Source organism: Archocentrus centrarchus, chromosome 14 (assembly GCF_007364275.1).
Source record: "Archocentrus centrarchus isolate MPI-CPG fArcCen1 chromosome 14, fArcCen1, whole genome shotgun sequence".
In the NCBI taxonomy this organism is placed as follows: domain Eukaryota; kingdom Metazoa; phylum Chordata; class Actinopteri; order Cichliformes; family Cichlidae; genus Archocentrus; species Archocentrus centrarchus.
Genome location: NC_044359.1, coordinates 31,857,902 through 31,870,840, shown reverse-complemented (window position 1 = coordinate 31,870,840; position 12,939 = coordinate 31,857,902). Strand labels below are relative to the sequence as shown.

Genomic DNA, 12,939 nt, shown 5'->3' with positions numbered 1-12,939 from the left:
AGAGAACAGTCTGCCTCCAATAAATCTTTGACACTCAGCAATTAGGAGACCCTGAAGTGTGGAGTGTGACACACTCATTACTCTACTTTGATTATTTTAGATTTTATTTTCATATTTTTTCTTTCACTTATATTAGGTAGCAAATAATACTTTAATTATTGTAAATATTACTTTTTATGGTTTAATTGCGCATCTTTTCAGCTCAAAAGTGTTTGAAATCTTTAATGTTTGTCTAGTTCGTCCTTTTGTTTTTTTATGGTGTCAAAATGTAATAAATCGAAACTGCAACAAACTACAGCAACTGCATCCAACTCTTTAGATCAAAACTTGTATCTTCAAATCACACATTTCATTCATTCTCTTAGCATTCTGTAACACATAGAGGAACTCACTGTGTCCTTTTCTTTCTCCGCCCTTGTTTTACTGGTTTCGGCTCAACCAGTTTATCCTGCCTCTCTGTTTACTCTATATAAAATGCACTCATACTACCTGTACAGCCACTCCAGTCGCCACTGTTCTTACACAAGTAAGGCTCTGCCTTCACATCACCTACTCAGCATTAGAGGGAATAGAACCAGATTGTCTCCATGTCTTTCGACCAAGACACCTGCTACCTTTGTAAGGAATATCTCAGGGACCCTGTGTCCATCCCATGTGGCCATGTGTTTTGCTCCATCTGCCTGAAGACATACTGGGACCATGCTGAACACACGGGCTCGTTCCTCTGCCCAGAGTGCAGGGTCACCTACAACAAGAGGCCCACTCCGAGGCGCATGGGAAGCTCCAGGAGCTCCACGCTCCAACGCAACGCCGACTCCTTTCCACCTCCACCTCCGTCCCCTGACTACAACTACGCCGGACCCCAGGACGTAGGCTGTGACATCTGCATCGGTAAAAAGCAAAAAGCCATCAAGACCTGCCTGATGTGTCTGGCGTCCTACTGCGAGAAGCATCTCAAGCCTCACTACGAGTCAGCCACTTTTAAGAGGCACAAGCTGGTGGACGAAATCGGCCACCTGGACAGGCAGATCTGTCCGCAGCATCAGAAGGGTCTGGAGCTGTTCTGTCGCACTGACCAGATGTGTATCTGTGTGCTGTGTACAGTGAAAGAACACAAAGGGCACGACATGGTATCAGCTGAACAGGAGAGATCTGACGAACAGGTGGGTAACACGCTCCTTAGCTGCCTTCCACTGGCTTAATATCAGGGACACTAATAAAGCTAAAATGGGCTTTTCTCAACATGACAAATAATTATTTTAAAAAATTAGATATTGTTATTTATGATTTAAAGTTGTAACTTGGTTTACTATAACACTGAAAGGGTGGGACATAAAGCATGAAAGAGCAGCGAACAGTCGAGGCCCATTTTCCATACATACAAAGATAGAGCTGTTGGCTTCCGGTGGCAGCTTTGAGCTGAATTTAAAACATTTCAGTCAAAAAAGTCTCGATTAGACGATTTAATTCATTTGAGCTGCTTATGTGTGAAGCTGTTGCCATAATAATCACAAACATTACCCATTGTTTAACACTTAGCAACGGCTGGGTGCCACTCAGGCTGAGATCCAGGAGAGGATTCACGATCGTCTCAAGCAGATGGAGGAACTAAAACAAGCAGTGGATGCTCTCAAGGTTTGTGCACCATTATTACCCATCAGACAGAAATGAGCACACTGACTGCTACAGACTGAATGGAAACTTACATCAGCTAACAACACTGGCGGCATTCCTTCTTGCAGGAGTAATAACGGCTCCTTTCTGTGTGCTGGTAAAAACCAGTGTGACACCAAGTTGACTTATGACATAACCACATGTTTCCTGTGCAGACCTCAGCCCAGAGGGCACTTCAGGAATGTGAAAAGATGTTTGGCGACATGATGCACTCCATTGAGAGGCTGCAGCAAGAGATGGCCAAGCTGATATCCTCCAACAAGAGGGCAGCACTCAACAACGCCGAAGGCCATTTGGAGCGTCTGACCAATGAGATTGCCGACCTGAAGAAGAGAGACAACGAGATCACTCAGCTGTCCCGCACCGAGGACCACATCCACTTCATCCAGGTAAGCAGCAGCCACTAAACAGGATCATGAAGGCATGTTCAGTAAGATTGCGGATCGATCTATAATTAAAATTAAAACTTGGAAGAAAAACAAATATAAGCCATTAGATTATCTTAGTACTGTTGCTATTTTTTGTCATTAGAGTTACCACATGCTGATAGCCCAAACAGAGGCCGAGGAGCTGCCGTCAGTGAGCGTCAACCCTTACTTCTCCTTCGGCCCAGTGTCTAAGGCCGTCTCCGAGATGAAACAGCATCTGAACGAATTCAGCAACGAGGAACTGGTTAAGGTAGCCAAGTCAGGTGAGTGTGAAGACAGCACTGAGATCTGATGATGTCATTTTAATCTCACTGTATAATTTTGAACATGTTAAGAAAATGTGGCCACTGAAACTAAATAACTTTTTTTTGTTCATTTGCAGTTAACAAAATGACCTTCTGTGAACTGGATGATGCTAAAAAGAAACAATCAATAAAAAGTGAGTCGGCCTTTCAAGAAATTGATCTTGACTGTCTTATTGCTCATACATACAACAATGAGTGTGGGTAGGAATAAAAATAGTACAGATAGTCAGATTTAGTCAGTCCACAAAGCCACAAGATATGATACTCGGAAATGATACTGACTCATAGTTCAAATCTTGCATAATTAGACCCCATTTCTTTCTGTTCTCCTGTTAGATTGCTTTAGTATGTTGAGATCACTCAGTGCTGCTCAATGTTTGCTTTTATCAGCAATGTCAACCTAACAGGTTAAACACACCTCTGAAACAGAAATGTGCTGATTTGCCTGATCATTGATAGTGTGACATTATGAACAAGAATATTACCACTCCCACATGTTAACTGTTTCACTCTCCCTTCATTATAGCACATGCATTGTGCAGTGTTGTTGGTAGTCTAATGGGAATAATTCTTTGTAAAAAATTCTTAAATTCTTATTTTCTGTGTCTCTCCTGTCACAGGCGATGAAGCTCCCATGTACAAGTCTATGCCTTTCAAAGAACCGCAGTACAGGGACGACTTCATGAGATGTGAGTCTCAGCTCCTCTGATACTGTTTTCTGCTCTCTCTGCTTGGTTCGCTGCATGACGCAAATTAGATGCTGATGAGGTTCTCTGTCAGACCCTGTGGTTGGCCACAAAATCTGATCTTAGAAGCTATTATTTGTCCCACAGTGTTGGCAGAGATTGGGACTGATTTGCTGCAGATATCGTACACCTAGGTCATGTTTTACTTAAGTTGCAGTTTAATCTCCTGAAACCTGAGCTCTTGTTTTGGATGCATTATCTACAAACTATCTTCGACACTGGGAAGAATTGAATAGTCATTAAGGTTGTAAGTCTCACCTTGCAGCTAAAGATAGTATTTGTAAGGTGGAATTCTGTTTGTGGTCAAACTCACAAACAGTGTCTGACACCTTTTGGCATTCCAGATCATAGGCCGAGCAGATCTAGCCGAGGGCATCGGATGTCCCACCAACTATGACCTGCAGAGTTGGCGGTACACAGCAGTCAGGTGACATCTAACTCCTGTGACTATTCTGATTTCTGTGTGCAGCCAGAGGGTCTCCCACTTTTCCTTCAAAGCATGTTTTGCAGTTGTTAGTTAATCTTCTACCACAATGAGACATGTTAATTACACTCTGCCGGTGCATTGGAGAGGGGTGCTTCAGCTGGTGTAAAACAGAAGCTTTGGCGTTCTTTGGTTTCCTCATTTACATTTAACCTAGAGTAATTGAAGGCAAGCACTTCCCCTTGTTAAGTAAATGATTAACTTATCTTCCATCCATCAGATGCTTGCCAGCTCACTCTGGACCCAGACACAGCCTACAGACAGCTCTACTTGTCACGAGGGAACAGAAAAGCTGCCCTCAAGAGAGACCCCCAGGCTTACCCTGACAGCCCTGCCAGATTTGACTCCCTGCCCCAGGTCTTGTGTAAAGAGCCACTCGCTGAAGGCGCCTACTACTGGGAGGTAGACTGGAGTGGGGAGGGGGCCTCCATCGGAATCAGCTACAAAGGCATCAAGAGAACGGGCTACGGTGACAGCTGCCGCATCGGCTACAACCGCAAGTCATGGAGCCTATTCTGCTCTGATTCCAGCTACTCAGCCCGCCACAACAAGGACCAAATAGAGGTCAATGCACCCTACGCCTCCCGCATCGGCGTTTACCTGGATCATGCTGGGGGTGCGCTCTCGTTCTACGCTGTTGGGGAAACCATGTCTCTGATCCACCGCTTTAAGGCCAACTTTAGTGAACCTGTCTATCCAGGCTTCTGGGTTTGGTATGAGTCAGCCATCACCATCACCCAGCTGTGATTAAGTAACACATACCCAAAGATCAATGTACAACAGTGAATAGGCTTTTGGTGTGGAATGATATAAAATACTGCTATTCTGATTAAAAATAAAAGCTTTTGTTTAGCTTTTCCCTCAATATTAAAAGTTATGTTATTTTTTTTACACAGTTCATTATGTGTTGATGGGGAAACTATGCTTGATGAGCAAATATTCTACAAATCATCATGTGTTCAATGTCAAATTAAGTGTAGAAAGTCAATGAGCAGTTACACTATAATTCAAAAATGATATAGTACATGCATATTTTACACTACAATTCAAAACAATGAACCTATGTGCTAAGTGATCACCATTTATGATATACCTTTTTTTGATCAATAAACATTTGCTAACAAGCATAAGCTGTGATATTTGTTTTGTTTTTTTTTTCTCTCCTTTCTTCTATGATGGCAAGTTTCCTAACTCACTCTTCAAGCTAATCAGCTCTCAGCCTCTATGGTCTAGTTTCCTGATCTGTAAGATCAGAAAGCACTCAAGGGATTTTTAAAAGTAAGACATGTCCCCGCATTACCCTACAAAATTGCTGTACAAATGTATTATACTGTTACCATCACTAACAGTAAAATAAATGTAATAAAGTAAAATGGACCCAAATTTTGAGTGTGGACTAGTGTGTTTGTGTGTGGTTAAAGCAGTTTTTGGAAAGCGGTGTTGATTTTGTGGCACTCTGAGAGGTCTGGAAGGAACTGTACAGGAACAGGTGATGTGTAGATAAGAGGTTTCTGAGAAACTTGAGACTCATTGTGCAGAATGAAAGTATGATCAAGTCTGTAGAAAGAAATGTTTCACCAGCTTCTTCATTAAAAAGTTTTGAATTAATCATTTTTTGTGTAGAAACTCAGGAGCTGCAAAACTTGTTACTTGAGCTCTCCTTGATCAGCTTAGAAGATAAAACTATTCAATCCGAGTGTCGTATGTGGGCTGTGTGGTGGGAAGGGATGAACCCAAATGCAGGACACGAGACAAAACTAAACTCAACACATGATTTATTTGCTGAAGGTACAAAGGAACAAAAACACAAAATACAAAAACCAGAATCTCAAACAAGGCTGCACTAAAAGGCAAAACACCAAGCCTGGGAGAAACGAAAACTCAAAGGCCTAAACTAGGAAACAAGGGCGAGAAACACAGACACCACCACAACAAAGAACAGAGAAAACCCGAGGGCTTAAATACACACAAGGAAATCAGGGAGAGTGGAAACAACAGGCAACAACAGGTGAAACAAATGAAGCTAATGACACAGAGGAAGTGAAACTAAACAAAGCACAGGGAACACAAGACTGTCAAAATAAAACAGGAAGTGACCAACCATGGCACGCAGACTTAACAGAACGCGAGGAATAAAAGACACAAGAGGCACCCCAACACAAGGGAGAAACAAACACAGGAACACAGACGCAGGAAGACAAGGACCCAGGAAAACAGAATGAAAAGCAATAACTAAACTCAAACCTGGCATGCAAAACTACAACAAACTGAGAACCTGAACAATGAGAAAAACCAAGAAACACAACCCTGGGCCTTCAGGTGAAACTTGAAAGTTCTGGTAGAGAGGATATGAGTGTTTGGGGCAAAAACTGAAAAAGCCTTTTATATACAATAAGCTGATGAAAAGGAGAAAGATGCTGGCAAACATTTATCTGCCATCAATGCCACTAAAACCTTGGCTTCAGCTTCTCTTGAAACTAAATTCTTAAACCTTAAACATAACCTGGGGGTCTTGCTACCTCTGGTGGCCAAACATCTGCAGTACTACTTGGCAAGACTTTCACTGTGCCTGCTCACTGCGGTGACAGCTTCTACAAATACATCACAGCTTTATTAAGATATTTGAAATGTCCAAAAAGGACTGGAATGATTATAATGTGGGTACAATAACACAGGCACAAAGATGCTTGCAAAACAGGTCATTTCTTTGTTTTTCATATAACCTCTACATAAATCCTGTTGGCTACAATCAGTTTACTAATATAAGCAAATCACAGATAGAAAACACAGAAACATCCTGAAATCAACAAGTAACCAGCTCTTCGTGTCATTTACCACTGCTTCCACAGAGGGCAGTCAACCCCGAGAGCAAAAACAATTGAAGGCACTGTTTCTGTACGGACACATTTACCCTGCGCACCACCAGAAAGAAGCGCTGCATTCTCACGTTTTCACAAGCGCGGCCGTGCAGGTGAGTGTGGACGATCATTATAAGAAGCGTTAACTCCAGTGTTCCACACCGTGGTGTTACGTCCTGTAAGTTAATCGTTTCGTGTTCTGCTAAGCATCACGTCTTCGTCGCGCTGAGCAGGAGTTACTGAAGGCAAAAAGCTTTGAATGGAGCTAGCCGATCCGCTAACACAACATTAGCTGGCGTTAGCATTGTTTGTCGCTATCCTTGCTCTGTTAAGTTAGGGTCAGATGAGACTTGTACATTTCGTGTACCACTTTATTAAATGCGTGTTATGGTGACACTTGAGCTTTCCGTTCCTTTTTTAAAGAAAATCAAAGTATGAGGAATAAAAAGCCTCAGAAAATTGGCTAATGTAACGTGCGGCACTCTGTTGTGGTATACGTGCAAGTGTGTCACTATGACAACAAGCTGACCAGGACAAGCTCTTCTAACAAGTTAACTGTTTAACAACTTATCCAGCTTAATACTGTGGTGGGGGTTTTTCTAACAGTGCTTTTTTTTTTTTTTAAATACAGTAGAATAGCTAATATTTTTAGTTACCTGTCGTTAGACATTCTGACATACAGTGTGATGCAGTTAGGGTTTGATCCAGCTATTTCAATGAAAGACATATGCCTTTTTATTAAGAAGTGGGGTAGGAAACTGCAAGATCAGTTTATAGTGGCTGATGAATCTTTTATGAATCAATGATTTGTCTGCTTTTACAGATGGCAAATACAAAGGTTCCAGAGGTTCGTGACATCACACGAATTGAGAGAATTGGTATGACTGAGACCTGGATGCAAATTATTTTGATTGTTTACTGTGTGGTAGCCATAATAGATACCTGTGGTACCTGTTTTTAATATTTATTTCCTGTGACTTAAGTTATTTTATGTATATTTTCACCTTTGGTTTAGGGGCGCATTCTCACATTCGTGGCCTTGGTCTGGATGATGCTTTGGAGCCAAGACAGGTAACATTAAGTCTCTTAACTGTGACACTTTCCAGCTTTCATTCCAATGGAACATGTAATAGGCTTGGATGAGCTTAAATTTTTAAGTTAAATATCCTTGGGTATATTGGAGATGTTCCTTTACATGTGTATGTGAAACCTGTTCCTGTTCACCTGCAGGTTTCTCAGGGGATGGTTGGCCAGCTGGCCTCCCGTCGAGCTGCGGGGGTCATCTTGGAGATGATCAAAGATGGCCACATTGCTGGCAGGGCAGTACTGATCGCTGGCCAGCCTGGCACAGGAAAGACTGCAATTGCTATGGGTAAGGGCTGCATTGGAGGCGTTCCAGAACATAATATCATCCTCCTGTTTCCTTGCGTTGATGTAATTGGCTTAAGGCATGTTTTTGTCAAGACAAGAGTTCCTGCTCCCAGCTTGATTGGCAGAGCATAGGTTCACCCGACGCTTTGTTTTTAATGCAGGCATCGCCCAGTCTCTTGGCCTTGATACACCTTTTACAGCACTGGCTGGTAGTGAAATCTTCTCCTTGGAGATGAGCAAGACGGAGGCACTTAGCCAAGCTTTTAGAAAAGCCATCGGAGTGAGGATCAAGTGAGTGCGCAAATATACAAATAGGGTTTGGTAAATCTTCTTATATGAAAATAACTGTTATTAACTGTTTATTTGTTTTTTTACAGAGAAGAAACAGAGATTATTGAAGGAGAGGTGGTAGAAATCCAGATCGACAGACCAGCCACAGGAACGGTAGGCAGCTCAGAGTCATAATTTAGTTAACCCAGTCTTTCTGTGTGGTTTCGTTGGAAAATATTTTACCAGTCACACCTTTGGTAATGATACAAGGCAGGCAGTACTGCTGTTATGTGTAGAAGAAAGCTAATGAATCTATAAATACTATTGTAGAGCTGTTTCTATAGACTTTATATAATTTATTGAACATTCTGTTCTTTGGACCAGGGTGCAAAGGTGGGTAAGCTGACGCTAAAGACTACTGAGATGGAGACAGTCTATGACTTGGGCAACAAGATGATTGACAGTTTGAGTAAAGAGAAGGTGCAAGCCGGGTAAGTTCATTAGTTGATCTTTTAACAGGATCTGTTATATATAAATTTTCACAGTCTCACTCAGGCTTGCACAGTAGCCACATCTCATCTGAGCTATTCTTCTGTTTTTTCTTTCCTCAGAGATGTTATCACTATTGATAAAGCCACTGGCAAGATCACCAAGTTGGGCCGCTCTTTCACCAGAGCCAGAGACTATGATGCCATGGGAGCTCAGGTATGCTGTCACATCACCAAAATCTTTCTGTTGTAACTCACCTGAGAGTTTCACACTAATAAAGTCACTGTATTGGCAGATTCTTAAAATGCATGAGGATAAGATGGAGTTCCTTTGTGTCCATTCGTCTTGCAGATTAATAAAACCTGTTATCATAAGCTTACTACTGTATAATGCCACTCTGTTTTGTGAATAGACACAGTTTGTACAGTGTCCAGAGGGAGAGCTACAGAAGAGGAAAGAGGTGGTCCACACAGTGTCCCTCCATGAGATAGACGTCATTAACAGTCGCACACAAGGCTTCCTGGCGCTCTTCTCTGGAGACACCGGAGAGATCAAGTCTGAAGTGCGCGAGCAGATTAATGCTAAAGTGTGTGAGTGGAGGGAAGAAGGAAAGGCAGAGATCATTCCAGGGGTAAGTTTGAGTGTGTGTCTGTAGGCTTGTATTTACTTTTTTATATGTTTGTGCTTAACTCTTTTCTTTCTTTGTGGGTGTAGGTGTTATTTATTGATGAGGTGCATATGCTGGACATGGAGTGCTTTTCCTTCTTGAACCGTGCCCTGGAGAGTGACCTGTCCCCAGTTCTTATAATGGCCACCAACAGAGGCATCACTCGGTACTGTTTTTGCACACCTGAGTTTTTCACTTGCTCCACTCTGGTCATTTTTTTGTTGTTTTCTTTATGAATGAATGTTATTTTTATGTGTGGTACCCTTTTTTGGGTTTGTTCATTTAATTTCTCACAGTCTTGTACTTGTGGACCTTAACATGCTGTAAATGCTTTCTACTATCATGCTGCTGGAATGAAATATTTTCATTATTTTAGAAATCCTAAATATTTAATACATATGTAAACCTAGTGAGGCTGCTATTACTTTGTAATCTGGGTCAGTGATGTAAACCAGTTGTACTCCTGAGCTATTGTTACAAAACTACTTCTAACATCCAAGTAGAAAAACTTTAGGTACTTCAGGAGAAAAAAAATGACCACAACAAAGAGTGGAGTCCCAGCATTTTATTTGTTTCTATTGGCTGGTATCACATATAAAACACTGAGACACGACTACAAGGCAATTAACACATAATGTACCTCACACAAGCACAAATCCTGGCAACGACGTCGGCTACTCAAGTAGGTTACTATGTAGCTCTACAAAGAATCAGTGCAGAAGTCTAACAGGCCTTACAGTCAGGGTTCCACATAAAAAAGAATATTTAATTGTATTGGTGTTTCATTTGTAATGTGCAGCATTGTATAGCCACTCTTTCATTTCCTTACAGAATCCGTGGTACAAACTATCAGAGCCCTCATGGCATCCCCATCGATCTGCTGGATCGGCTGCTCATCATCGCCACCTCCCCTTACACTGAAAAAGAAACGAGGCAGATCCTCAAGATCCGGTAACAATATGTGTCCATAATTGGTCTTTGTTTCCATCTTCCACTGCAGAGGGGTTATAAAGCTGCATGTTTCCATTTCAGATGTGAGGAAGAAGATGTGGAGCTGAGCGAGGAGGCCCACACGGTCCTCACTCGTATCGGCATGGAAACGTCACTGCGCTATGCAATCCAGCTGATCAGCACTGCAGGACTGGTGTGTCGCAAACGCAAGGTAAGCTTGGTGTGAAGAAGCAGGCACAAGAGTTTTGTATGAATAACATTTCAGCAGTTTTGTCATACTTTCTTTAAATGTTGATGTTGCTGGCGTTTGTCTTTTGTTTCTCCAGGGGACAGAAGTTCAGGTAGAGGACATTAAAAGGGTTTACTCTCTGTTCCTGGATGAGGCCAGATCCTCTCAGTACATGAAGGAATATCAGGATTCCTTCCTCTTCAATGAAACACGTGAGTTTGCTTTTCATCCTCTGTATCTCTGTTAATGTGAGAGTTTCTCTGCCATTTGTGACACATCAACAGTTCCACGATAGTGTATTCACACAAGCTTAAGTTAAATCAAAAGCAACAAACAGACTTACTCTGAGGAGTAATTAGTGAAGGTTTCAGTTTTAGCTTACTTGCTAAAACAGATCTGTGGTGAAATATAATACAGTGTGAAAAAGAAGTGTTTCCAGCTCAGTGCTGCTATAGTGCTAGAAAAGAAGATTCTTTCTTTCAGCTCCCACCTCGGCAGAACTTAGCATTGAATCCTCAGGACCACGTTCCGCACCTCCATTGTTGAGGCTGCTGCACGGAGCTACTGCTACAGGGCAGTTGGTGCCTGTCGTGGTGGTAATCCCCAAACCAGATGGTGGACACCGGAGGTGAAGGGAGCCATCAAGCTGAAGGAGGAGTCCTGCCAGGCTTGGTTAGCTTGTGGGACTTTGTAAGCACCTGATCGGTACCAGCGGGTCAAGCAGAACGCGGCTCGGGTGGTGGCTGAAGCAAAAACTCAGGTGTGGGAAGAGTTCAGCGAGGCCATCGAAAAAGACTTTCAGACTGCCTTGAAGCGATTCTGGTAACCCGTCAGGTGATTCAGGATTTACTCGTATGTAAAGGATCAGTTCACGAAGCGCGGTGGAAACGCAGGCTCGTTCTTAAGCGTTTCGCTGGTTCATTGAAACCGACATCAGCACTAGCACGAGCACCGGCACTTCGGCGGTGGAAACATAGTATACGTCTGAGGCCGTGGTCCTCAGCCAGAAAAGAGTGCCCACTCCTGGTTCGAGATGAGTTGCTGCCCAAATGGACGAATTAAAGTATCTTGAGTGAGGGAAGAGGGGAGTGGGAGATTGACAGGCTGCAGTTGCAGAGATGCGGACACTACACCGGTCCTTGTGGTGAAAAGGGAACTGAGGGTAAAAGCAAAGCTATCGATTTACCAGTCAATCTATGTCACTACTCTTATGAGTTTTGGGTAGTGACCAAAACAATTACATCGTGTATAGAAGCAGCAGAAACTTCCTCTCAAGGTTAGCTGGTCTCTCCCTCAGAGACAGGGTGACGAATACAGTCATCAGAGAGGGGTTCAGAGTAGAGCCGCTGCTCCTCCACATCGAAAGGAGCCAGTTGAGGTGGTTCAGGCATCTGACTAGGATGCCTCCTGGGTGAGGTTCTCTGGGCATGTCCTACCAGGAGGAGGCCCCGAGGTAGACGCAGGACTCATCAGGCCAGCCAAGATTTTATCGATTGGCTGGCCTGGGAACGCCTCGGTGTTCCCCTGGGTAAGCTGGAGGAGGAGGCTGGGGAGGGGGAGGCCTGAGTTTCTCAGCTTAGGCTGCTGCCTCCACAACCTGGCCCCAGATTATTGGAAGAAGATGGATGTAGGGCTGTGCAATTAATCAAAATTTGATTTTGATTTCGACTGTGTGTTTACAAAGTCAGCGAGTAGTCATGTTAAATAATCGTGATTATGATGTTTTTTTTTTCCATAATCGAGCAGCCATGGATGGATGGATGGATGGATGGATGGATGGATGGAGTAATGACAGATGTTTTTTTTTTTTTTTTTTTATGTTTCAGAATTGGCTCCTATGGACACCTCGTAATGAAGACGATGCTTGTTTTCATACTCTGTGAAGTTTTTATGCTTTTGATCGTCATCTGGGCTTGTGTCAGTTCAGAACTGGAGTTTTTCCTAAATTTTATTTCAGCCTTTTTGAGTTAATTGAATTAGACTGAAGATAGAATTTAAATTTAAATTGAGTGAATCCACAGAATTTCCCCGTAATTCCACACTTTTCCACAGTTTTTTTTGTACTGAAATTCAACTTAATTTTGAAATGACCTGATTTCTGTTCATTACTGTGGCCTTGCAGCGTGAATATCCATTCCCTAACTGTTTTTTGTTGTTATTGTTTTTTTTGACCTATCTTTACATGGTTTATTTTTATGAAAATAAGTAAACAAGCTTTTCAAAGCACACAGAGATTCTTTCTTCTTTGTCCTTTTAAACTTGATTGCTGCAAAACAGATTTTAACAAATAAAAAAAGATTTCAGGTCCACATAAACATTGTAGAAAACTAAAAATGAAGTGAAATGAGGTACTTTATTTGGGAAATTTTGTTAAAGTTGTCAAAATGATAGTGAATAATGGTTATCCCTCTCTGCCAGACAAATACAGTGTATTATATACGGTGATAGCACGTGGTACAAAACATTT

At 42.3% G+C, this 12,939-nt stretch overlaps 2 protein-coding genes across 4 annotated transcripts; both read left to right on the top strand.

The window, feature by feature from the left end:
* Positions 1 to 511: 511 nt before the first annotated feature.
* ftr83 (finTRIM family, member 83) lies at positions 512 to 5,013 on the top strand. 2 transcript variants are annotated; one of them, XM_030746647.1, is made up of 8 exons: positions 512 to 1,163; positions 1,540 to 1,635; positions 1,830 to 2,063; positions 2,206 to 2,365; positions 2,485 to 2,541; positions 3,028 to 3,096; positions 3,498 to 3,580; positions 3,858 to 3,994. In XM_030746647.1, the coding sequence occupies exons 1-7, from the start codon at positions 588 to 590 to the stop codon at positions 3,548 to 3,550; spliced, it is 1,245 nt and encodes a 414-aa protein (XP_030602507.1). In that variant the 5' UTR covers positions 512 to 587; the 3' UTR covers positions 3,551 to 3,580; positions 3,858 to 3,994. The 2 variants fall into 2 exon arrangements, with proteins under 2 accessions (XP_030602507.1, XP_030602506.1); XM_030746646.1 differs by lacking the exon at positions 3,498 to 3,580 and having other exon boundaries at positions 3,858 to 5,013.
* A 1,498-nt stretch (positions 5,014 to 6,511) lies between these two features.
* On the top strand, positions 6,512 to 12,706 carry ruvbl2 (RuvB-like AAA ATPase 2). 2 transcript variants are annotated; one of them, XM_030746670.1, is made up of 14 exons: positions 6,512 to 6,608; positions 7,319 to 7,373; positions 7,511 to 7,566; positions 7,726 to 7,867; positions 8,028 to 8,157; positions 8,244 to 8,310; positions 8,521 to 8,627; positions 8,748 to 8,841; positions 9,038 to 9,256; positions 9,340 to 9,458; positions 10,124 to 10,243; positions 10,325 to 10,454; positions 10,570 to 10,684; positions 12,299 to 12,706. In XM_030746670.1, exons 2-14 carry the CDS (start codon positions 7,319 to 7,321, stop codon positions 12,322 to 12,324), a joined length of 1,380 nt encoding a protein of 459 aa, XP_030602530.1. In that variant the 5' UTR covers positions 6,512 to 6,608; the 3' UTR covers positions 12,325 to 12,706. The 2 variants fall into 2 exon arrangements, with proteins under 2 accessions (XP_030602530.1, XP_030602531.1); XM_030746671.1 differs by lacking the exon at positions 6,512 to 6,608 and adding an exon at positions 7,041 to 7,082.
* The last annotated feature ends 233 nt before the right edge of the window (positions 12,707 to 12,939 follow it).

Bases quoted from the DNA above. Each gene is read 5' to 3' on its own strand.
- ftr83 (XM_030746646.1), top strand. From the start codon at position 588: ATGTCTTTCGACCAAGACACCTGCTACCTTTGTAAGGAATATCTCAGG. The intron at 1,164-1,539 runs GTGGGTAACACG...TTTAACACTTAG, and splicing joins AGGAGAGATCTGACGAACAG to CAACGGCTGGGTGCCACTCA. The intron at 1,636-1,829 runs GTTTGTGCACCA...TTTCCTGTGCAG, and splicing joins AAGCAGTGGATGCTCTCAAG to ACCTCAGCCCAGAGGGCACT.
- ruvbl2 (XM_030746670.1), top strand. From the start codon at position 7,319: ATGGCAAATACAAAGGTTCCAGAGGTTCGTGACATCACACGAATTGAG. The intron at 8,311-8,520 runs GTAGGCAGCTCA...TCTTTGGACCAG, and splicing joins ACAGACCAGCCACAGGAACG to GGTGCAAAGGTGGGTAAGCT. The intron at 9,257-9,339 runs GTAAGTTTGAGT...TTGTGGGTGTAG, and splicing joins AGGCAGAGATCATTCCAGGG to GTGTTATTTATTGATGAGGT.